This window comes from Annulohypoxylon maeteangense (genome assembly GCF_022496945.1).
Source record: "Annulohypoxylon maeteangense strain CBS 123835 unplaced genomic scaffold GGS22scaffold_11, whole genome shotgun sequence".
NCBI lineage: Eukaryota > Fungi > Ascomycota > Sordariomycetes > Xylariales > Hypoxylaceae > Annulohypoxylon > Annulohypoxylon maeteangense.
The window spans coordinates 432,426-455,423 of NW_025953258.1; the positions used below are offsets into that span (position 1 = coordinate 432,426).

The 22,998-nt window shown below is 45.4% G+C and overlaps 7 protein-coding genes across 7 annotated transcripts; 5 read left to right on the top strand and 2 right to left on the bottom strand.

Annotated features, from left to right (window-relative positions):
• Positions 1–3,007: 3,007 nt before the first annotated feature.
• Positions 3,008–4,964, top strand: GGS22DRAFT_166081 (HET-domain-containing protein). The gene has a single exon (XM_047961786.1). The coding sequence runs from the start codon at positions 3,133–3,135 to the stop codon at positions 4,807–4,809; it is 1,677 nt and encodes a 558-aa protein (XP_047817614.1). The 5' UTR covers positions 3,008–3,132; the 3' UTR covers positions 4,810–4,964.
• Positions 4,965–5,062: 98 nt separating this feature from the next.
• On the bottom strand, positions 5,063–6,898 carry GGS22DRAFT_194997 (MFS general substrate transporter; the record flags this gene model as incomplete). Its single annotated transcript, XM_047965597.1, has 3 exons — positions 5,063–6,160; positions 6,232–6,553; positions 6,630–6,898. 3 exons carry the CDS (start codon positions 6,896–6,898, stop codon positions 5,078–5,080), a joined length of 1,674 nt encoding a protein of 557 aa, XP_047817615.1. The 3' UTR covers positions 5,063–5,077.
• Positions 6,899–7,821: 923 nt separating this feature from the next.
• On the bottom strand, positions 7,822–9,530 carry GGS22DRAFT_189751 (tannase and feruloyl esterase; the record flags this gene model as incomplete). The annotated part of the gene is made up of 3 exons (XM_047964899.1): positions 7,822–8,148; positions 8,219–8,998; positions 9,057–9,530. 3 exons carry the CDS (start codon positions 9,528–9,530, stop codon positions 7,822–7,824), a joined length of 1,581 nt encoding a protein of 526 aa, XP_047817616.1.
• Positions 9,531–12,241: 2,711 nt separating this feature from the next.
• GGS22DRAFT_166084 (indoleamine 2,3-dioxygenase) lies at positions 12,242–14,118 on the top strand. Its single transcript, XM_047961787.1, has 2 exons — positions 12,242–12,795; positions 12,855–14,118. The coding sequence occupies exons 1-2, from the start codon at positions 12,469–12,471 to the stop codon at positions 13,854–13,856; spliced, it is 1,329 nt and encodes a 442-aa protein (XP_047817617.1). The 5' UTR covers positions 12,242–12,468; the 3' UTR covers positions 13,857–14,118.
• GGS22DRAFT_25948 (uncharacterized protein) lies at positions 14,047–17,180 on the top strand. The gene is made up of 7 exons (XM_047966622.1): positions 14,047–14,307; positions 14,371–14,670; positions 14,736–14,947; positions 14,999–15,293; positions 15,344–15,428; positions 15,481–16,059; positions 16,116–17,180. The coding sequence occupies exons 1-7, from the start codon at positions 14,244–14,246 to the stop codon at positions 16,657–16,659; spliced, it is 2,079 nt and encodes a 692-aa protein (XP_047817618.1). The 5' UTR covers positions 14,047–14,243; the 3' UTR covers positions 16,660–17,180.
• Positions 17,181–18,385: 1,205 nt separating this feature from the next.
• On the top strand, positions 18,386–20,598 carry GGS22DRAFT_25951 (pisatin demethylase). The gene is made up of 4 exons (XM_047966623.1): positions 18,386–18,896; positions 18,975–19,337; positions 19,407–20,231; positions 20,313–20,598. The coding sequence occupies exons 1-4, from the start codon at positions 18,591–18,593 to the stop codon at positions 20,427–20,429; spliced, it is 1,611 nt and encodes a 536-aa protein (XP_047817619.1). The 5' UTR covers positions 18,386–18,590; the 3' UTR covers positions 20,430–20,598.
• Positions 20,599–20,737: 139 nt separating this feature from the next.
• Positions 20,738–22,663, top strand: GGS22DRAFT_166091 (xylose isomerase-like protein). The gene has a single exon (XM_047961788.1). The coding sequence runs from the start codon at positions 21,003–21,005 to the stop codon at positions 22,020–22,022; it is 1,020 nt and encodes a 339-aa protein (XP_047817620.1). The 5' UTR covers positions 20,738–21,002; the 3' UTR covers positions 22,023–22,663.
• Positions 22,664–22,998: the final 335 nt, after the last annotated feature.

The following is a 22,998-nucleotide window of genomic DNA, read 5'->3' on the forward strand; positions in this document are numbered from 1 at the left end:
TGGAGCGAAGTCGAGAATGCGTTGGTTGTTGTTGTTGCTCTTCCCGTAGCGGGGGGGATACGAGATAGGTATTTAGATGCTGTCGGCGAGTTTTGCTGCGTTGCTTGCTATTTAATGAATTTACTGATATTCTTAAGGCTGCTTGTCATGTCACGTAGACTTGGGATGTGTGCTGTGTTGCGGAGGGACAGGTTTTGACCCCTTTTTGATGGGTTGATTTTGTGCTATCTCTTCTAAAGTATGCTAACCTACCTACCTAGTACCTAGTAGGTATAAGAATCTTTGGTTCTTACGCCAGCGGTTTTCTCCTAAAAATACGGCCTTCGAATAAGCGTGGTGGCCGTTGAAGTCGTTGACTGTCGTAGGAAGATAGGGGCAAGAGGCTTGGTAGTAGGTAGGTAGGGTATATGAATTCTACCTATTATCACTTGAACACCTCTCAAGCTCTTTAGGTGCGAATTTCCCCTTTTATATTGTACCTGTCTAGCTTGGCCTTGGTTGCGAGTGTACCCCGGACTCTTGAAAACCTATAAGGAATGGCTTCGATACATTCTTGTTCTCTTTCAGGTTGCTTATGGCCCCCTCTTCGGTTTTATCTAGCTGTGGTATTCGGTAATTGCTTTCAATTATTAGCTAGATAATCAGGAGTAGGCTCCTAGATTCTAGCTTGCCTCTGAGATGGCTTCTCAACGTTGGAGACCATTGACTCCGTTGCTAGTGCTAAGACTATCATTCTTGGTTAGCATAAGTTTATGAATAACGTTGCCCAGCTGAAATGGAATTTTAGCCACATTTACCCACTCTGATATTTCTGGGAATCATCTACCTTCTCTATGAAGTCTGTGAGACTGATGTCTCCGATGTTCAAGTCGAAGGCGATTTGAAGCGAACCCATCCGGCTTGGATGCTACCTCAAAACATATTAACCGGTAGAAAACTTGACGCTTATCATCCTATAATATTCTGACTGGATCCCGTATTGGACCCAGCGTGAAGATAGCCGTCTTGGTCGAAGATTGGTACGAACATCATGCGGTATACTTGTCAAGTGTTGCACAATCCCTTCAGTGACGCGATTCTTATCCTATGTTTTCCCTCACACACACAAGACAGAAACCCCTACAGACACAGCCACCTACGGGATAGACGCAGGTGTAGCCACAGGTAAGGTAGACACGGGTATGAAAAGTACTCGTAAGGTTGCCGCGGCCACGTAGCCAAGTCTCTTCAAACGCGGTATTCCATCGTTGACATTCGCACTGCCAGGCTGATTTTGTTTGCAAATTTCCTATATGGATTGACTGTGGAACAGCTGGAATAGAGGATTGGAATTGAAATCATAGATAAATTGGCCTAGTTGACATCTTGTATTGTTCTCAATAACGATCTGATCAAGTTGGGGTATTATTTGGAAAGCTGACGGTAATATAGATTAATGACAAAGTTAGATGATAGGTAGGTAGGTATGGAGAGGTAAATAAATCCCCACGATAAAAATTTATTCTTGGAGTCATCAAGTAATTATTACCTTACCTCAATGAAAAGTTGAATAGGTAGCATCGTAGTTGCTGCGTTTAACGAGCTTTCCTTGCAAAGATGATATGTAATCTATGGGGCTATTATGTCGCCTCAACTGCCTGGTAAGTACCTAGTAGGCAAGTATCTCAAATTAACAAAGATGACAAGTATTTATAAAGTTGCATTTACATGTGCCTATCAAAGTACAAGATACTTACCTAATTAATTGAAAAAGTCTTTCTTAACTGAATATCCTGAATTTAAGCTCATTATCATCCCTCAAGGTCGTTAAAAACATCACAGACAACTCCTCATCATTTCTCTGGTATTTAGGTATGTATTACTCTGTTTTCGGAAAATATACTCTTATGATTGTTGTGATGTTATTTGACAAAGCTTTTCATGTAAATGAAACATTTACGTTTGATTTTGAGCTATCTGTTGGATTGAAAAATGAAGAAATTATTAGGTACCTAATTGACATAGATACATTGATCATCAAGAAATTGTTTTTTTTTTTTTGGGGGGGGAGAGAAAGAATGCTCGACTAAACGAAAGTTACCTACCACAGCGGCAGTGGGTAGGTAGATGAAATGGTTTCAAATTATAATAACGATACGGTTGGAGGGTAACGTTTCTTTTCAGAGAATGATTTCCTGGGCTACAACGATTTCCTGCGATGCAATGGCTTTAGAATACTGGATTCTGATTGGTTGAAATAATTGAAAAGTGGGTAAAGATACAAAGGTACTTTCGAAAAACCTAAAATTTTAAAAAGGGTAGGGCTCGAACCCAGGCCCTCCTGCAATACGTGTGGTAAACGCGCATTACAACTGAGCTAAGTAGTCTTAGTGGGGTGGCCAGTCCCACTAATGACTAAAAGAGTAAAGTTTGAAACTCTATATAAGGTTTACTCACCTCAGCGAATTAAAAAGCGGCCCTAGCGCCCAAAACAGGAAATCATTCCAGGATAAGAAACCATTTCCCTGAGTACAATCATTGTACAGTAAAACAACCATTTTGAGGAAACACCCTTTGCCGCTACGGTATGTATTGACTGCTCAGCGGACTTCGTTAACCCCTGAACCCCTTAAATCGGTACAATGTTGTTCCGATCTGTACAACGTGACAGTGTTACTAATCCACTCGGAACGGAACGGCGCGGTTACGTCATGAGGGAATTGACTACAGAGTGCGCCTCTTGAAATTTGTGCATTCTCAATCGAAAGTTGGCCCTGCATTTAGATTTCTGCTAGCGTTAACTTGTCAAATACAAGTATGCTGTAGGTAAGTTGAAAATCATTTTTAACATGTGGTTCCAATCATACTAAGCACCTAATTTCATTAGTCGAATGAAGAATGTCGATCTTGACTAGCCTCCATAACCCGTTAGCTTCCTTGCGACGACGTGGCAGGGTTATAGTGACTTGTAAGCCGCGCTGTGATCCTGTAAATTTAAGGACAAGGATCCGAACCAAGTAGTATATTATCTCCTTCACGCAGGTCTTGACAACCCCCTATTGTCAATGAAATTGCAGCCATATCTGGGTAGGCAGGTAACATAACTTCGTTATCATTCTTGACTGATTGGTTTCTACTTCTATCTTTATTAAGATGTATCTTCTTAACGCAAAAACAAAAAAACTTCGTTTTTTCCATGAAGATGAACGAGAGCCTTACGCTATCCTATCCCATACATGGGGTCCAGATGAAATCACTTTTCAAGAACTTCCTGTCATAGTAGCATGTGGGGAGGGGATCGCATCCCATCCAAGTACATCGAAGGCGGGATACCGCAAAATCAAAGGATGCTGTGAGCAAGCTAGGAGAAGCGGAATCGAATGGGTTTGGGTCGATACTTGCTGTATCGATAAAAGCAGCAGCGCCGAATTATCAGAAGCTATAAATTCTATGTATCGGTGGTATAAAGAGGCTCAAGTCTGCTTTGTCTATCTCGAGGATGTATCTCACGACAACACCGATCTAAGCGCCGTCGATTCGCCATTCCGCAAGAGCCGGTGGTTCACTCGGGGTTGGACGCTACAAGAGTTGATTGCTCCTGATACCGTTTGGTTTTTCAGCAATTCATGGTCCTTCCTGGGGGCAAGGTCGGACATTGAGAACCTCTTGGCTGAAATAACGGGTATCTCATTTGGTCTACTCTCAGAATATGGTATCCACTATTTCAGCACTGCGCAGCGCATGTGCTGGGCAGCAAAACGTAAGACATCAAGGAGAGAAGATCTGGCATATTGTCTGCTTGGTATCTTCGATGTTAATATGCCTTTAATATATGGCGAAGGCGACAAGGCTTTTCGAAGATTGCAAGAAGAAATCATCAGACAATCGACAGACGAAACAATATTCGCATGGGGATTCGAGAGCTCTTATGCGTTCTCCCGGATCAATGAAGAGAACGAGACGGTTTCGTTCTTAGCAAAATCGCCTTCCGAATTTATCGGGTGTTCCAGTGTGGTTCCATCTGAATCTCAGATAACAGACGGCTTCGAAATCACCCAAAAAGGAATCCACATTAAACTCGAAATGTCTGAAGACTACTATATAATTTTCAATTGTCGTTCGACTGAAGATGATCGGGGAAATATCGCCATTAAAGTACGTTGCTACGATGTGTGCGGAGAATCCGTTCATCTTGATCGCGGCTCTAGCACTCCTGCTTTAATCGCGTCTAGGCTGCTCGGCCACACGCCGGGGCCGAGGCCATATTACTCAAAAACACCTACAAAGGTTTCCACATTTTATCTGCATATAGCGACAATTCCAAGCACTATTTCTCTGCATGAAAAATACTATCGTCTTTCTACGGCGATTGAAACGGGGGGTATCGTTTACGAAGTCCTTCATGTTGACGAACATCTGAAAGTCATCCGCGATCAGCAGAGGTTGACTATTATTTCAACTAAACCACCGAAACTGGACATATACAGTGTCTTCTTCTCCTGCAAAGCTGATGATACACCATACATTTATATAAAGCTCGTGCTTCGCCCCGAAGAGCGCGATGGTGGACGCTATCGCTTTGAATATCTATTAGCTGAATCTGCCGTTCCACTTGTCTCGCCGACAAAGGGAAGACTGGAACACCTTGACTGGAAGAGCTTTTTAACAATTAACCGCCTCCGCATTACCTTCACCCGTATTCGACGGGGTGTTACGGCGCTGGATGGAAGGGAGACCGGAGGCCTGATTGGATGGGTTAAGGAATTCTATCCGTCACCACCAAAGTATCTATACGATTCCACAGATGGCATTACTACCTTACAATCTTAGCTCTCTCTTCCTAATACTATCCTTGAAGACCAAGAGAAAACCAAACTTCCCTTCTTGACTAGGAATGGACATCAAAGCATTAAATGAGATGGTTTATGGTATAAAGGAGTGTTAGCATTGTCTATAGAGCAAATAGTTAATGCTAACGATGACAGACACTATTTTCCCTTCTGACCATTTTTGACATTTTCATATACATACCTAGATTGTATTATATCGCCTTGAAGTTGAGACAGGTTTCTCTTAAGTTTACACTACAAGTGTGCTATCAGTTATCCTCCGAGCTGCCGGCCTTCTTTTCCTCTAGACCGAATTCTGTTTCCAGATTTGTCCGTAACACGATTTCTTTCTCGAGAAAGCAGAGAAGGAGACCCAACAATGCGAATCCAAGGGAGATCTGCCACGTCAACTGCAGACTGCGCGCGTACACATCGATGACGCGATCCCGCTGCGGTTCCGGGAAACTTCGAACAAATTCGGCATTGGCGTACGAATACGCATTCCCGCCCGAGAGTTGCTTTTCTATCTGCGGGTCGTCAATACGCCAGGACTCAGACGCGAACTTGGCGTTGAAGATGGCAGCCGGGATCGAGACACCCCAAATCGAACCGTACGCACGCATGAAAGCAAAGGCCGCGGTAGCAGATGCCGTGTCGGATTCAGGAAGATCCGCTTGTACGGCTGGGAGGTTGGTGGACATCATAATTCCTAAGCCAAAAGCTGGGATGATTTGAACAATGACCCACTCCGCAGTAGAAGTATGTTGGTCGAAGCGAGAGAATAACCCAAGACCGAGGGTGATAAGCGCGAATGCGATGAAGTGTAATGGTCGATAGCGCCCAGTTTTCGTTAAGATGATGCCTGAAATGGCGCCCATGACAACGGAGAGGAGACAGGTGGGCAGCAGCGCGACACCTGATATCGTGGGCGACATGCCAAGAACGGCTTGGAAATAGATGGGCAGGAAGTAAATTATCCAGAAGAGAGCTATGAAATTGATGAAGGCAATCAATAAAGCTGCCGCGGGTGTACGGCGCTTAAAGACTCGTTCCGGAAGCGTTGGGTAATCTTTGACCCATGACATCCCCTCATAGATGTGGAAAAGCACCAATCCGAATATTCCTAGGAAAAGGGGTACGAGAATTTGGTATGAGGACCATTGATGCCGTGTACCTCCCCAAGATAGAGCGATGAGGACCGACACGACGCTACCGACAAGAATGGCGTTGCCAGCATAGTCGACTTTCTTCAATCTTTCAACTATTGAGGTCTCTCTATCGTAGTTGACTCGGAGAAAAAGAAGATGTAGTATCAAGGCTGTACCGGCGACCGGAAGATTGATATAGAACACCTGTATATAATAGTTTGGTGAGCGACAGTCCTTGAAAGAAAGGGCCCAGGGGATGGAAGTGGGGTACTAACCCATCGCCACATAGTACCATCTACAATTGCGCCACCGACTAGAGGACCAACAGCTGTCCCCAAAGAGAAGACTCCGAATACGATACCCATGTACGCACCGCGTTGACGTAGAGGAATAAGGTCGGATACGATCAATTCGATGAGAAGATTGATACCGCCTCCTCCAATGCCTTGTACTGCACGCCCAGCAATCATCATAGCTGCAGTAGTCGCTCCACCGGCAATACCGCTACCAAGGGCGAAGAGGCTAACAACAAGTATCATCATCCATCGACGACCGAATAAATCGCACATCTGTCCGAGAAGCGGAAGAAAAGCCGTGCTGAAGGAATAGGGATTGTGTCAGTTTGAATAATTCTGAGAAAGACTACAGATAGTTGAGGATAGTGGGCAATTACCTTGTCAGAAAATACGCATTCACAAACCAAACGTATAAGTCGCCGGCGTCAAGTTCGTGTACGATAAACGGCAGAGCTGTGGAGGTCACGGTCGATTCGATGGCTGCTAACATCGTGGTGAAGCAAATAGCAGAGAACACTGCCCAGAACCTCCAGCCCCTTGTGAGAGAAGTTGGTGGGATATCGTCATTGGGGTCCGTAGAATCTTGGTTTCTTGGAGAGTTTGGATCGCCATTGAAGGGTTTTTCGTTCTTAATATCGTCACTCATCTTGGCAGAATCGATAGAAATGGGAAAGTTTTCATAGAAATAATAGGGTATGATAATATTCTCCAATGTGAATCTACCTAGGCTCTACCCGACCTTAATATATGGAAACGCGGGATTGGAGATTAAGGCAGACCTACGAGCAAGTCTTTTCTAGGTATTTCTAAAACTCTAGGCTACTCATTATTAATGCACAGCCAACTATGAGAAAACAGAGGCTTAATTCTACTAGAATTCGTGAATGTGACTAATCAGAGCGTCTCCCCGTTCCCCTGAAATTTCCTATTACGGAAATTCGCCGACTGTGGGGCTGTCGGCGCGCCGATGGTGACCCACTTTTGAACCGGGATGGCTCGAGGAAAGACTTACCTAATGACTTACCTAATGGCTTACATAAGTATACGAGTCTCCCTCTAAACAGCTTGCCTGACCTAATGGTCATTCATAATCAACTAGAATACAGTTATTCTCTATGAATATAATTCAATGAGTAGGTAAAGATGAATTTACGAAGTTTGGTGGTGAAGAACTGGTGAAATAGTCTTGAGATGGACTGTCTTACGTAATTAGGGTTAGGATTGCTCACATAAGCTTCTATATCGTACCTCTCATTGACATGTAGCTCTCATTATAATATTACATGTAATCTTATCTCCAGGAACAATAGCTATTAGTAGGTATTGTTAAAGCCACAGATTCTTCAATTATGTACATCGTGTGAACTTTATTCAACACTTGAGAATAGAAATTGGCTAGTAGCCGATTAGGTGGTTAGGGTTAAAGCTAACCCCAACCCCAACCCTAACCCCGTTCCTAACCCTGATGCTTATGTAATCATCGATAGTTACATGTCGCGATCTAACAGACTTGTACCCTCAAAACTTCCAGATAGAAATTTTGGAAAATTGTTACTTGAGAATTGATTATCAAGAACAAAGCCAGCATTTAGAGTTGGCGGCATCTCCACAAGTTTCATCTAGTTTGGCCTTCTGAGGATATGGGCACGCGATACGGTTTTGGCTTGTACCATTAACTCCCTTTAATTCGAAGGATGTCTGTTCTGGTGCCGTCCCATTCTCAACCCAGTTGCGAAGTTGTTCGAAAAGGCCGGTAGGCAATCCACCGGGGCCATACCCACAGTGTCCAAGACCAGGAACCTCGAAATACCGGTAGAACCCGTCGACATCAGATACACGAGCGTTGACTTCATTGTAGTATTTCTCACTACCCTTGGTGGGGACAATATTATCTTGCTGCGAGCCGTGAGTTCAATATTAGTCAATGTCGTGTATATGAACATCAGTGCCAGCGATGGAAACTTACAATTCCGTGGTACATTACCAACTTCCCACCAGCATCACGAAATTGAGTCAAATCCGCATCGCTAGTGTCGATTATCGATTTAAACCTTTGCTGAGCGGCATAAACCCAATCGCCAAACTGGGCTCGCGTCAAGCTTGTTACGTCGAGATCTGCCCCTTGAGCGCCGAAAAGCTGCAGCCATTGTATCCCATATGCCACTGGGAGTCCGACACAAGTTCCAGAGCTGCAATTCGTCGCTGCTATTCCACCATACCCAGGCGAGTACAACATATTGCCGGTAAGGTCAGCCCCTGGATTAAGACCGAACCATCCAGCCTTTGCGTCTTTGTCTGACAGGGTCCCTTGCCACGTCGCATTCGCTACAGCGGCCGCTATCTTGCTGATTTTAATCGTCCCATTCGTTTGGCTACAGTCGATGGTCGTGTTAACTAATGAAAATGGGTTGAAAACGCCCAAACAAGCATCTGGTTCAGTAATAACACCATCAACAACCCCATCAAGTTTGTCGCATGCTGATATCGCAGCTGATGTAATCGCGTCGAGCTCGCATCCATAAGGATACTCGCCCAATAGGCTCATTACCTGCTGAGACCATTGGAGGAACGGGAAGAACTCGGTCCAGTAGATACCCGGGGCACCAACTGCGATGCCGTCGTATGCAGTAGGATAGCGTTGCGCCAGCATCATACCCTGGCGACCGCCTTGGGAGCAGCCATTCCAGTATGAAAAATCCGGACCTTTTCCGTAGAAATCCTTGATTAAGGATTTTCCGATGATTGCCTAGGTATTCAACTTGTTAGACAAGATTATCGTTGATGAAGAGTTTATCATAACATACCTCATCGTTTAGCGATACGGATGCGAGGTTCTGTAAGTTATATAGGTTGACGTTTCCCGGGCTTATCAAAGCCCACGTCTCTGGCGAATCATTGCTGGGGACACCTGCATCGGTCGTGATGGTCGCGTAGCCATCAGCTATTGCCCCGTACATATTATTGTACGAGAAGGCGAATCTTCCAAGTATCCATCCCCCACCGCCAACCGCTTGCAGGCGCCCGTTCCAGTTGTCAGCGGGTAACCACGTTTCGACGATAATGTTGTCATTTTGGCCCGGGTGCGTGTAAGAGACCGTAACATTGCAAAAGGTGGCATTCTTGAGTTCGACTGCTGGTTGGGTGAACCGGCTTGTTTCGGGGATGGATATGCTAAAGTCGGATACCAGGTTAGTTTCAAGAGAACGGATCTCAGCACCAAAAACAGATGGGCTGTTGAATGTTTCCGGGACACAAAGACTTGACAATGATGAAGCCATGATTAGCTTTGAATTACCTAGATCGAGCTCGAAGTTTGGGAATGCCATGAGGAGCGATGTATACACATGGAAAAACTCTACCTTAAATTAGACTCTTGTAAAATCCTTCACTGTGAGTTTAGATTCTATTCCCGAACAGCATCGGACCAAATTGAAGAATCCCAATCCAAGTCGGGGCGTTTTCCTCCCGCGTTCAATTGGATTCCTTGGTTGAGGCGATTAATTTGGGGAATGTGCCCCTGCATCTGCGCACCGGATAGTCCATCAGCCGCAGATGTCAAGCCAAGATATGCAGGATTAAAGGCACCTTCTTACCTAAAGCTACCTAGTCTAGTCATTTTACCTTACGAATCTTCAAGAGTTGTTGAGTTGTTTTGAGCTAGTTCTTGGGCTGTGGCTCGTCCATCATCCTCATAAGGTGATCCTTTCAACGTACCTAGAAATTACCTAACGAAATTTGGTTAAATCCCTGGGGAAATAGTACAGGGGAGTTCAAGAAAATAGGGGTCCTTGACCAATTGAAGAATCGCACTCATTATGCTGAATGCATCTATCGTTTGATGATTCATATCTAGGTAGGTACGTATTACGAAATTGCAAACATGTCCTATCATTATTACAATCACTTATTATGAATTTTCCCGTCTAATGGACGTTCGCTAAATGATTTCATTTATGCAGATAATAGCTATTTTGGCCCTGGTTTACTGCATATTAGTCATCAAAACTTGCTGCTAACAAAGTAATTACACATAAAAAGTTATGTATTTAATCGTTAACTTTTGGTAATCTTGGGGCGTACGTTCCTTATATTATAGCAGATATAATAAGCACTTAAGTACTTAATGATACCTGTGACAAGATATTGACTTGGAGCCCTGTTAACCCATCCTCAACAGGGGATATTCTCTTAGGAAGTTCACTAACTAAAATTCACTAAACTTTAAGTTAACTAACATTAAACGTTGTATGTTTCAATCTAATACATCTCGTTACGATTGATAAATTGTTTACAGAATGGTATACCTGCAAATATAGATAAGTAAGTACTTGGGTAGGTACTGGTAGGAATCAATATTCATTAATGTATTAAGCGGAATGACAATTATTGCGGGGTTTATGTCAGAACTTAGTAAGCAAATTAAGCTGACTAACATTCTGAGCCGACTCGTCCTCCGCTAAAACTCAGACCTAGCAGTGACCCCCCGCTAGAATTTAGTGGATAGTCGTTATATTCTAAGGGTGTTAGGCAGTAAAGAAGAAAACTTTCTAGTGCAATGATATGAACAGATGTGGGAAACTGACGGCCGCGACATTTCTCATAAGGAATAGAACGAAACATGTGCATTCAATTAAAAACTCAAATTATACAATACCTACCTATTATAAGGCTATCCGTTGCATCTAAGGGACGTGTAATTTGTAGAATGAGCATAGTTGTTTTAGTGGATGAACTTATTAATCCATGCCTGTAAAGTTCTTGACTTAACATCCATCGCTCTCATTTATTGGAATAATGGTATAATTATTATAAGTTATCTAATCATTAATTGAAAGATGGAATCTGTAATTCTTTGGTTTTCATTAAGGATTTATAAATTATCCATCATATTCGGACAGATTCGTTAATTCCATTGGACATATGAAGTTTCAGTCCAAATTTTGGACCTTACTAGTGCGCGACAGGCTAAAATACGAAACCTTATAGTGATCTATGCGCTAAATTCTCGTAGAGAACCGGTATAATTCGAGCCTTCTTAGGGAGCTTAACCACCGAGGAAAAACGCTGGAGCTTTAGGCCATTGGCCCCCGCAGCGCTTTCTATCTTCTAGGAACCCCTGACGTTACCTTTACCCCCCTTATAAATCATTTTCTAGCTTAATGAGAAGTTACTGACGTTAATGAATGACTAGGTAGGTACCTACGGAGAACTCCAGAGAAGCGTGTTCATAGTAAACATATTTGTCACAAGTAAAAGTTGGCGCACCAAAACCAAAAAAATGACTACCGATTTATTACGGGTAAAGGAGCTCGAGCTTATGTAAGCGAGCTTACGTAAAGAGATCCGAGAGCTCTTTTCTTGCAATAATATTAGATCTGCTGTGCATACTAAGTAGGTAGAATGAATTGAATGAGACTTTGAATAGGGTTTCAGGGGCCAGAGCCAAAGCCACCTGTAAGAAACTCGAGGATAGGTACTAGGACGGCTTTCAATAAGAATCTCTAGTAAAGGGATAAGTGTATCATCTAGTTCATGGGAGAGGAATAATTATATGTGGGATTAGGATCATCCACCATCGCCGATGACTTTCCCTGGCTGGGGAAGTCTAAGAAAAGTTCGAGGACTCTCTCTCTCCTTAGCCCAAGACTATTCGGTCGAACACTATTAATTCTAATGCTTAGACGAGAACTACGTATGATTTCTTCCGTATTGGGTAGGTATATTAAACTCCACCTCTTTCAGGTCGAGAATCAACTTTATCTTACTCGGCCGAGGTGTGAGTACTCTACCGTGTCCCTTACAATCCGGGGAGCCAGAGATATTCGACATCCCTATGGCGAGATGTGTGCACCTACCTCTTTTATGCGCATGCCCCCGAAGGTGATCTGGCTAGGAATTGCGAATGCATGTAGTCGATGACGCTATATCGAAACAACACCGCATATTGATCTGTATCTAATTAGGAAGAAAAACCCGATATCAAGTGATGGATAATACGAGAAGTGGTAACAAGTGGAGGCTACCGGGGATGGCCATGCTACCAACCTAGCACTTCCGTGATCCGTGATCCGAGTTCCGATGAGCATCAGTCGAGATCTATCCGAGCCCCTTTCTCAGTTAAATCTTTAAATATAGGGTTACTTCTTGACCTTATCTTTGGCGTACACTACGTGTTAGTTCCCAGGATTTGATATCTGAACCATCTCTCATCTTACAATGCCAGGTCGCACTCGTTTTTCGCCAGACCACGAAGACCATTCGGACCAACATGGCTTCCTCTCAGGTTATTCTATATCAAAGAATGGGTTTCTTCCTGCGCGAGAACCATTAAGGCGTCTGCCAAGTTCATATTATGCTCCGTGGGAAACCCTACTGGACGATCTCCCGTTGTTGATAAAGGAGAGAAGGATACGAAAAGCGGTCGACCGTATGCAAGGTCTTTCGACGAATAAACTCCACACGGAAGAAGAGTGGCGTCGTGCCTATGTCGTCCTGTCGTTCCTATCCCATGCGTATATTTGGGGAGGCGAAAAGGCGTCGGAGGTATGAATCTAAGCATCAGTATCGGCATGCTATTGTTTACTAAAATTTGAAACGATTAGGTGCTCCCCCAAGCGATATCAGCTCCTTTTCTTCAGGTTTCAGACCACCTCAGCCTTCCACCAGTAGCGACGTACGCTGCGCTCAACCTCTGGAACTTCGAGTGCGGTGGATCTGACTTCCAAGATCTTGACAAACTGCAAGCCTTGCACACGTTTAGCGGGACACAGGATGAATCATGGTTCTTCTCGGTATCTGTAGCGATGGAAGCGCAAGGAGCCTATATAATTCCAGTCATGTTGCATGCGCTCGATTCTATTCAAGAACGAGATTACTTGACTATATCGAGAGCTCTGGATGAATTATCGGTCTGTGTCGGGAAGCTTGGTCAACTTCTTGATCGAATGGATGAGAAATGCGATCCTATGATTTTTTATCACCAGATCCGACCGTACCTAGCCGGAAGCAAGAACATGGGCGCGGCGGGCCTTCCGAATGGAGTCTTATATCAGGACGCGAATGGAGCACCCAGCTGGAAACAATTGAGAGGTGGAAGCAATGGGCAAAGCTCGCTTATTCAATTCTTTGACGCTGTTCTTGGTGTTGAACATAGATCATCCGGTGATGACGCACGCACAAAATCGGCCGTGCCTTCAGGGACGAGCAAACCAACCCCAACTTTTCATGCAGAGGTCCGTTCGTATATGCCAGGGCTACATAGCGCATTCCTGGAACATATCTCGTCCATGAAAAGCTTGAAGGACTTCGCAAATGAGCCCGGCGATTCTGATGAACAAAGACAGCTATGGCTATCGTTCCAGGGCGCCACTAAAGCTCTCGGGGACTTTCGAAATAAGCATATGCAACTCGTAGCGCGATACATCATCGTGCCTTCGAGGAAGCAAAATCAATCGACACAGCTCAACCTTGCTGTCGCGTCGTCGCGACCCGGTCGTCAATCGGAAAGCGAACTAACGGGAACAGGAGGGACGGCGCTAATACCATTCCTTAAGCAGACGAGAGATGAGACTTATGTGACGGGAGTTAAAAACCCGACGGAATAGAAAGTCTAGAAATGCTTATGAAGTAGCAGTACATAACCAGATCTTAGAGTTTACCTAACTAGGGATATTATGAATGTAATGAGAAGTCATGATCGTATAACTTGGTTTCAATTAGGTAATTGGTGAAGAGTGAATCGGAAGGAACGTCGGATGTGGGAATGCAGAAAATTGCGGAAGTTCGGATAGCCGCATTGTTCACTAAGTCAGCCACTGACGACAGGGGGCCATTTTAGGGTCCGTTCTTTTCACCTTTAACTTCCGATATCCGCATACCATTGTTCTTCACCTTCACACTACTTTCCGTAATCGTATATTACTTCCTTTTGGTTATATGATTTATATATCGTATCTTATGGACGCTTCTATGTCGAAAATCCAGAAGGGAGTATGTCTTCTCCGATGACCCGTATTAGAATCGCCAATGCTTGCGATACATGCAAACAACGGAAAGGTAGGTAAACATCCGTGTATAGGTAACATTAGTACCGTAATCAATTGGCTGATTTTCTTGTAGTCAAATGCGACGGGAATTTGCCCTGTCGCTACTGCAGTAGTCGGCAGGGTAGTGTGACCTGCCGTTTCTCTCCTGCTGGTCGTCGCCGAGTGAGGAAGTCGCATTTACCGTCCCCTGAGTCTTCCGCTCCGTCATCCGTCAGACCTGATGCATCTTCCGATCTACCTCCTCCACCCGTGATCGGGTCTTCTAGAACACCGTGTGAGAGCGATGTCCCTCGCCATAGCGATGTGTCGGCCGAAGAAGAAGCAGATGTTCCCCGAGAGGCACGTTTACTATGCGATTCCACGGGAAAATTAAGTATGAGAAATATCTTTCCACCCCCCTTTACGAGCATGATGTTCTGATTGAGATGTTCCGTTGAGCTTTTGTCGGGGACTGTGCACCGCTCTCTCTTTATCAGACCGTACGCCAAATTGTGGCGTCCCGAGTAGATCCGAACGCATTTACGCCTCGGACAAGCCGAGTTTCGATGTTAGAGAATGTTTCTTCCGACCCGTCACTTCCTGGAAATAACGAAGAGCCGTATGTGGACACCGCCGATGTCCATCGGCTAGTTTCTATATTCATATCAGTGGTAAATCCATCAAATTGTATTCTATTTAACTATCGTCTAACCCCATTATAGACATCTGGACTAGTTGATTTCTTTGAGAAGACTCAACTAGAGGACAACATTTCGGTATGGGCTTCCCAAAAAGAAGGCCCCAGGGATGCGGTCTCTGCTGTCAATTACCTCGTCTTAGCTATTGGTTCTCAATCACTTGATGAAGGATCCGCTGCTCGATATTTTCAATATGCGAAGACCTTGGCTTTATCATGCCTTGGAGGTGACCTAGGAACTGAGACTGTTCAAGCATTCGCTCTGATTACTTTATATATGCTTCGAGCATGCCAAATTAACGGTGCATTTCTCTTGTTTGGTAAGTCATATGGCGTACCGTGGCCTATTAACATAGCTAACGTCAACAAGGGATTGCTGCGCGGGCAGCGTACTCAATCGGCCTACACCGGACAGAGGTCAATTCTCGGTTCGGCCCCGAATTACATATCCAAAGGTGGGCGAGGTCCGCGCAAAAACACCGATATACTAGTATTAATAACAATTAGGGACCGCCTCTGGAAGAGCTTACGTGTACTCGACTTATTCCTTAGCATATCCATGGGTAGACCTCCATCTATGTCGGATGTAGATTGCACGGTGCCTTGTGGAGACGTGGATGCCGATGGAAAGGAGAAATTTAACCTATTGAATGCGTCAGTCCAAATACTATCGATCACGGAAGATATCGTACTCCAGGTATACTCCAGAAGAAAAATCTCACTTCAACTAACTGAGGGGATTTCGTGTCAACTTCGAGATTGGTCGCGCAAATGGCTATATCAGCTGAAGCGAACCGTTGACAAAGTGCCAAGGGAAGAAAACAGACCAGATGCCATCGGGGCTTGCCAAGTCATGTCATGCTATTATTATGCTGTCATGTTAGTGGCGAGACCATTTCTCATGTATGAGTTATGTAAACGTCTCCCGGAAAATACCGCCTCTATCGACCCGCCAAGTAGTAACAGCGACAATTCAGGAAGAACAAGACTCGCGAATGCATGTGTTGATGCAGCAAGCTTGATGGCCGAATCTGTGTTAGGTCTCGTGGATCGACAACTTTGGGACGGGCGCATGCCATTAATCGTGTAAGTTCAGACTTGATTGTTTCAGTATCTCCACTTCCTGCTAATTCGCTCGAAAGATCGTGGCTATTCGCCTCATCTTTAGTACTTGGAGTTGGCCTCCTCGGAGGGTTTGGTCGCATCCTCGAAAAGTACGCTCGTATGTCTATTGCTGCGCTAGAATATTTCGCGAAAACCGACGCACATGCTATGCAGTATACGCTCATCGCGAAGTCTTTGCTATCTAGCGCATTGGAATACCTTCGAAGCAGAGACATAAACGAACGACTTCGAATCGCGGAAAGTTCGTCTCAGCTATTCGGGCTCATACCAAAGGAGCACCCACGCCAGGATGACGCGTCCACCAATGTCTCTGAACCGACACTCGCCTCGGACCCCCAAGACACCAACTTACTTCATAACTCATTAGCCCATGAATCACTTACTTCCCCCTTCCACGATATTGACCCTCTCTTGCTATCATTAGGGTGTTCGATTGATTCTAACTCCGGAAGTTTTTCAAACAAAGATCAACAAGACCAGGCAGATCAGGTTTTTGGTGCTCTCAATCTATTCCCCCTATTGGATGGGAATGGCCATATAGATCTCGCGCATTACTTCTAAACCGTGCACCCTACCTTCTGGGATGGGTTTCTCTAAGATATGAGAAAACCAGGGTTGTGTCGAATCAGGAGCGACCCCATGAGATATTTTCAGCGAGACTGTACATGATTACTGTACATTTGAATCCCCCTCAGTTTTGACTTTGGGATGAGGATACCATGCATGATTAGAATGCATCCATGGTTCTTAAAGGCTCTTTCTGGTGTTGATCATCGCCTTGAACATCTCTGCTTTCATCTTTATTTATGTTACCGGTCTCCACTAGAAGACATTCGCAAACCCTTTTATGTTCAATTAACACCGAAACCACCATTCATCAAATTAAAACTCTGCGTCTGTACTAAAAGATCTTCCAATTCTAATCCGACTTATATTGAATTTTAGAGAATCGGCATGAATAGGAGATACGATCTAGACCCCGCTAGTCTAGTCTTTCCTTAATTCGATTGCAACCCCTGAAAGAACAGCCAGGCAAGGTAAAGCATCGACCGGATGCTTGATTCCCCACAGATCGTACCAAAATCATCTGCCCAATGGGGTTAACGAGGAAGTAATAATCTCGTGATCCCGATTCCGGGCGAACTGCCAGTTGAATCCTTCGACACTTGGCACAGCGGACTGCGGACCGTCCCGCGTTAAAAAATATTTATAACATTAAGCACCGTAGTGGCAAAGGCTTGGTTTTAAAGTCTCATACCTTGACAAATATCAAACCCGAGGCGGATCAGCATAGGCCTTTTCGAGCAATGGTTTGATTTGAATACTAACAAAGCTCATCGTCGAAGGCGTTATTTGGGATTTACAATATGGAGACATCATAGCGATCTCGAATAGGCAATTCCTTCGGCTTCACGCAAGTCGAACTGCCGAAGTCATATACTCGAAGATTATCATGCTGAGAGTCCCACTTCTTAAGCGTTCAAGAATTGCCTATCCCGCAAGAAATCTGCAAGCTCTCTCAACTGACTGGGGATATCGGGCGTATTCTCTATGCTGGTGAGCGGCGTCGAATGATGTAGGTCTCGGAATGGATCCTTGAGATATGTCAGGGTTACGACTATTAAATGCGGGCAATATCTTATTCTTACCTCTTTCGATGAACCCTTGCCCCCTGTCCTCGCGGCCAGCACTGAGACCTGGCTTACAGCAATGCTACGATAGGGTCAAGGTTAGTCCGTGCGATAATATGAGGAAGTCTCATTTGGACGTTCACAATTCGACACGATTCAATACTCACCTGGGCAAGTATCCTCCAAATTTACAGGGAGATCTTGTTCAATTTCGGCGATGAGTGGGTATCGGCCGGGGAATCCTCCGATGCGCCTCGAACATCAGGGTTACCAATGCTGGCTACACGTACAGGATTTATCCGGTTCAGGCTTGGGGCAATAAATCCGGAACCCGGTCGCCTTCAAGCCCTGTCGGATTCCTGGATTTGTCCATCTATCATACCGTTCCCTCTTTTGCTTACATAGTCCTTCACCTTGTCTCACCTCCCATCTATCTGCATGTAACCACATGCTCGGGATTCCTTCGTACAATCACCACCTAATCTCACTCTAGAAAGAAAGCCGACCTCTACCCCCTTGAAGAGATGTAAAGAAGGTAAGATGAACCCTGGCAAGATCTGCTGGGTCTTACTTACAAACACCGCGATAAATACCACTAGCAACTGCCGACATCCAAACCCTCGATTATCAGACTCTTATACTAGGTACATGTGCATCGTAAGTATGTAACTCGGATAGTTCCTATGGGGCTGTATGCATGCCCAAGAATCCTTGCCCTCTCCAGCATCTCTTGGGTTAGTGAAAGGTATATGTATCTATGAAATAATGTAGAATAGTAAGTAAGCATTGGAGGAAGCGACATCGTTGTTCGTACTTAAATTTTGTCGGCACAATTTTACAGTGTATTGTATCATTATCGTTATGATCGCGGGCTCTTTTCTCCAGTTGCTATCTCAACAATGGCCATTTGTCTTGTTGATAGTGGCCATATTGTACCTTTCCCGAAATTACTTCAATAGAGGGCTGAACAGGTACCCCGGCCCAATACTGGCACATTTTACGGACTGGTTTCGATTCTATAAGGTCTGGTTGCGACATCCCGAACAATGGCACATCAAGCTCCACGAGAAGTACGGTGATGTTGTACGGCTAGGTCCAAATGCCTTATCATTTGGAAACCCTAATGCCATCAAGGCCATCTATGGTCTCGGTAAGGGGTTCACTAAGGTAAGTGTGCTACTCTCCAGTACCTAAAGAAACAACAGAAGCGGCCGAACGAAAGATGCTGACGGGCGAAATTGCTAGTCGGATTTCTATCCTGTCCAGATGGCTACTGCAAGGGGCCAACCATTGCCGACATTGTTCAGTACTCAATCTGAATACTTCCACTCGCAGCTAAAGCGAAGTGTGAATAGTGCGTTCTCCATGTCCGCCCAGATGCAATACGAACCGCTCTTCGACTCGACGAACGAGGTATTCCTAGACCAGACCGACGAGCGATTTGCATCTACAGGCGAAGTATGCAACTTCTATCGCTGGCTGCAATTTTATACATTCGACGTCATTGGGGACATGGTGTATTCCAAAAGACATGGTTTTCTCGAGTCAAACACCGACGTCGATAACATCGTTCGCGATAATGCGAGACTCTTTGACTATGCCGCGCTGGTAAGATACGCCTCATTAGCGTGTTGGAGCCTTAGAAGATGAAGGGATACACTGCTAACGAAACTACAGATTGGGCAAATTCCCATCTTAGATAAGTTATGGAAAAAGAACCCTATCAGACTATGGGCCGCCAAGCACGGCATCGGGGAAGCCACATTCGGAGTTGCCCGTTTCGCCAAGGCCCGGTTGGCGGAACGCCATCCCTCGAACCAGACCTTTTCGAAGGAGAATTTTGCCTGGGAACAGACGAAGGACACTCCGCCTGACCTGCTTTCCCACTTTATTCAAGCAAAATTCGAACGCCCAAATTTCTTCAATGACCAACTTGTGACGACTATGTGTGTCTCGATGGCGTTCGCAGGTTCCGAGCCCGCGGCTGTCTCTATCAGTGGTGTCTTCGCCTCCCTCCTTAGACACCCGAAGTGTATGGAGAAGCTCATGGAAGAGCTAGACGAGAAGGCTAGGGTAGGTCACTTCCAAGATAACAGAAGAGGCATCGTCACTTGGGCCGAGAGCCAAGACCTACCCTACCTCGACGCCTGCATCAACGAGGCCTTCCGCATCCACCCCGCCCCCGGCCTACCATTCGAGCGTGTCGTCCCGCCCGAGGGTGTCGAGATCAGCGGCAGGTTAGTCAAAGGCGGTACTATCGTCGGGTGTAATGCGTGGGTCATCCACCGACGCAAGGACGTCTTCGGCGATGACGTGGAAACCTACAGGCCGGAGCGATGGCTTGTGGATGAGACCAAGGACCGCGATCAGGAGCTCGCTCGCATTCGGAGGATGAAGAATACGCAGATGCAGTTTGGCATGGGTCCACGCGTCTGTCTTGGGAAACATATTGGCTTGATGGAGATGTACAAACTTATTCCTAGTGTGCTTAGGAGGTTTGAGGTTAGTCTAGAGTTTTGTTTATCTATTGTCCACTATCTATCCCTTCCGACCGTTGAAATTCTTAGTGCTGACTTTTTTTAGCTTCAATTGGAGGATTCTTCCAAGACGCCGAGGTTCTGGAATGGTTGGTTCGTCAGGCCGGTGGACTTCCGGGTGAAGCTTCAAAAGCGAGAGCTTGTCCAGCCGTTGCTGGTGTAGATTGATGCTCATGCGGGTTATCAGGGTGGATTATTGGGCTTTGGATCGGGGCGTTTGCTCTGGAGTCTCTCATTAATACTAGGTATGCATGGTGGATAAGGGGTAATACATGAGGATAGGCAATATAGATTTAGTTTAAGACTTCAATCACATTCACACTTTGAACTACCTACCTAATTTTTGGGTACGATGCCAAACCTCTACGGTTCCTTCTAGTCTCACATACACTGCTACCTGGTTTTGTTTTTTGTGGCAGTAGAATTCTCGAACGGTCAACTTGACGTTAGAAGGAAAAACGAGGATTTCAAATCGCTTATGCATTAATAATAAATATGAATTAATCATAAATTATTCCAGGTTACACAGGCTGTATAGCTTCACCTCAATGTTACGTATTTCCATGCACTCATTGACGTCATAGGAGCACTTTGTAACACCCTCCCCCAATTACCTTTACACAGCAATAACTTTCTTTCAACCTCACTTAATATCATGAAACTCCAAGTCACTTACCTAATTGCATATTGTACTTAATCTTTACAATTATCTACCTAATACCAACGCCCCTTCAACATGCCGATCGATTACCAAGGCACGAAAATCCCAACGTGCTATGCAACATGCAGCATCGGGTACAAAGACTCACACACCCTACCCCTCAAACTCAAGGCCATAGCAGACGCCGGCTTCGACGCCATAGAGCTGTCGATGCCGGACATACTATCCTACGGAGAAATGCTCCACGGCAAAAAACCAGACCCCAAGGACTACGACGCCTTAGTAGAGATCGGCAAGCAAATACGACTCCAAGCCGCAGAGCATAACCTCAAGATCCTCATGCTCCAGCCCTTTTCCAATTTCGAGGGCTGGCCTAAAGGGAGTAGCGAGAGAAAAGACGCGTTCGACCGCGCGCAGGGCTGGATCCGTGTCATGCAGGCCGTCGGCACCGATATGCTGCAAGTCGGGTCGTCGGACGCTCCCGGGATCTCGGATTCATTCGAGGTCTTAGCGGGCGATTTGGCGGAACTGGCTGATCTGTGCGCGGAGAAGGGAATGCGCATCGCGTATGAGAATTGGTGCTGGGCTACGCGGGCGCCAGGATGGAGGGACGTGTGGCGGATCGTGGAGATGGTCGGGCGGGATAATGTCGGGCTGTGTCTTGATACTTTCCAGAGCTGTGGTGGAGAGTGGGCGGATCCGACGACGCGGTCGGGGCTTGTTGAGGATGTTGGACTGCGGGAGTTGGAGAGGAGGTGGGGTGAGAGCTTGGGGGAGTTGAGGAGGACGGTTCCGCCGGAGAAGATATTTCTCCTGCAGATTTCGGATGCGTATAAGATGGTTCCTCCTATCGATGCTACGGTTGGTGAGGAGGGCCTGCGGCCGAGAGGGCGGTGGAGCCATGATTACCGACCGCTGCCTTGTGATGGGGGGTACCTCCCTGTGAATGACTTCCTGCAGGCTGTTCTTGGGACGGGGTTCAGGGGATGGTTGTCGATTGAGGTTTTTGATAGTAAGGCACCTGGGAAATATTCCGACATGGTTGATTTTACCAAGACGGCTATGCTATCATTGGAGAAGCTGCTGGCAGAATAGAATTGGACTTGGGACATATTTCTCGTTGTGATGGACGGGATAGATATTCGTACCAACGACAATCCCTTGAGGAATTATGTGTGTACCAACGATGAAAGGTTGGTCGCCGCTACCAGGACGGAGTTATCTCCAAAGAATCTCTGATGCGGAGGGGGACATTCGCAAAGCTTCCTCAACTATCGCCTATAGTTTGTCCTTCGCCGAGAAGTAGCCCGAGACCTGTGTCGCGAGGATATCCCGGGTTGGGCAGCGCAATTATCGCAACGGAAGCAGGGATTCGTTCCGTTAAATCTGTCGTAGATAGTTGGCTGAGAAGGTTGGAGGTGGGATAGTGGTCGACTACGGTGAATGTTTCTCGCTTGTCTATTTAGATTAACATCTTGCGAAACAGCTGACTACCCGCGGACCTCGCTCCTCGATGTTGGTGAATGTTGGAGCGACAAAGTATAAGCAGCTAATATCGTAAGAAAAATATGATAGGTCAAAGATTCTTAGTGATAGATGTCTCGGAGTTTGCGCTGATGGTGAAAGCGGTATTACCTCTGGGCTGCCTACCTAGGTACAGAAGGCTTACCTCTGAACAAAGTACCTAGTGGCAGGCTAGCTGGCTAGGTGCCTCCTACATAATAGGAAAAACTGCGACGCCTCAAGCTATCTTGGAGGGTGGCTCTTTGTATGTTACACAAACGTGAATGTGAGAGAGCAAAAAAGCATGGTGATGGGGACTGATACATTTCTTGAAAGTTGAGGTACATAGGTGACTGGCTCAATTCTCAAAAAGTCCAGATCAAGTGCTTCTTTATACTACAGATAAAAAATATTGGATTCTCTTGATTTATCGACTAATCGAACTTGTTGTTGTAAGTTATTCTACTGTACTTGCTCTGAATGGCTTCAAAAAGATAGAATTGTATCTTCGAACGGACCATCTTAAGAACAACCAATATCTCAATTTAATTGGTTAAACAACTTAGCG

Excerpts from the sequence above, each read along its gene's own strand:
- GGS22DRAFT_166081 (XM_047961786.1), top strand. The coding sequence starts at position 3,133 with ATGTATCTTCTTAACGCAAAAACAAAAAAACTTCGTTTTTTCCATGAA.
- GGS22DRAFT_25951 (XM_047966623.1), top strand. The coding sequence starts at position 18,591 with ATGATCGCGGGCTCTTTTCTCCAGTTGCTATCTCAACAATGGCCATTT. Across the intron at positions 18,897-18,974 it reads TCGGTAAGGGGTTCACTAAG|TCGGATTTCTATCCTGTCCA; the intron begins GTAAGTGTGCTA and ends CGAAATTGCTAG. Across the intron at positions 19,338-19,406 it reads TCTTTGACTATGCCGCGCTG|ATTGGGCAAATTCCCATCTT; the intron begins GTAAGATACGCC and ends ACGAAACTACAG.
- GGS22DRAFT_25948 (XM_047966622.1), top strand. The coding sequence starts at position 14,244 with ATGTCTTCTCCGATGACCCGTATTAGAATCGCCAATGCTTGCGATACA. Across the intron at positions 14,671-14,735 it reads CGATTCCACGGGAAAATTAA|CTTTTGTCGGGGACTGTGCA; the intron begins GTATGAGAAATA and ends TGTTCCGTTGAG. Across the intron at positions 14,948-14,998 it reads TTTCTATATTCATATCAGTG|ACATCTGGACTAGTTGATTT; the intron begins GTAAATCCATCA and ends ACCCCATTATAG.
- GGS22DRAFT_166091 (XM_047961788.1), top strand. The coding sequence starts at position 21,003 with ATGCCGATCGATTACCAAGGCACGAAAATCCCAACGTGCTATGCAACA.
- GGS22DRAFT_166084 (XM_047961787.1), top strand. The coding sequence starts at position 12,469 with ATGCCAGGTCGCACTCGTTTTTCGCCAGACCACGAAGACCATTCGGAC. Across the intron at positions 12,796-12,854 it reads GAGGCGAAAAGGCGTCGGAG|GTGCTCCCCCAAGCGATATC; the intron begins GTATGAATCTAA and ends TGAAACGATTAG.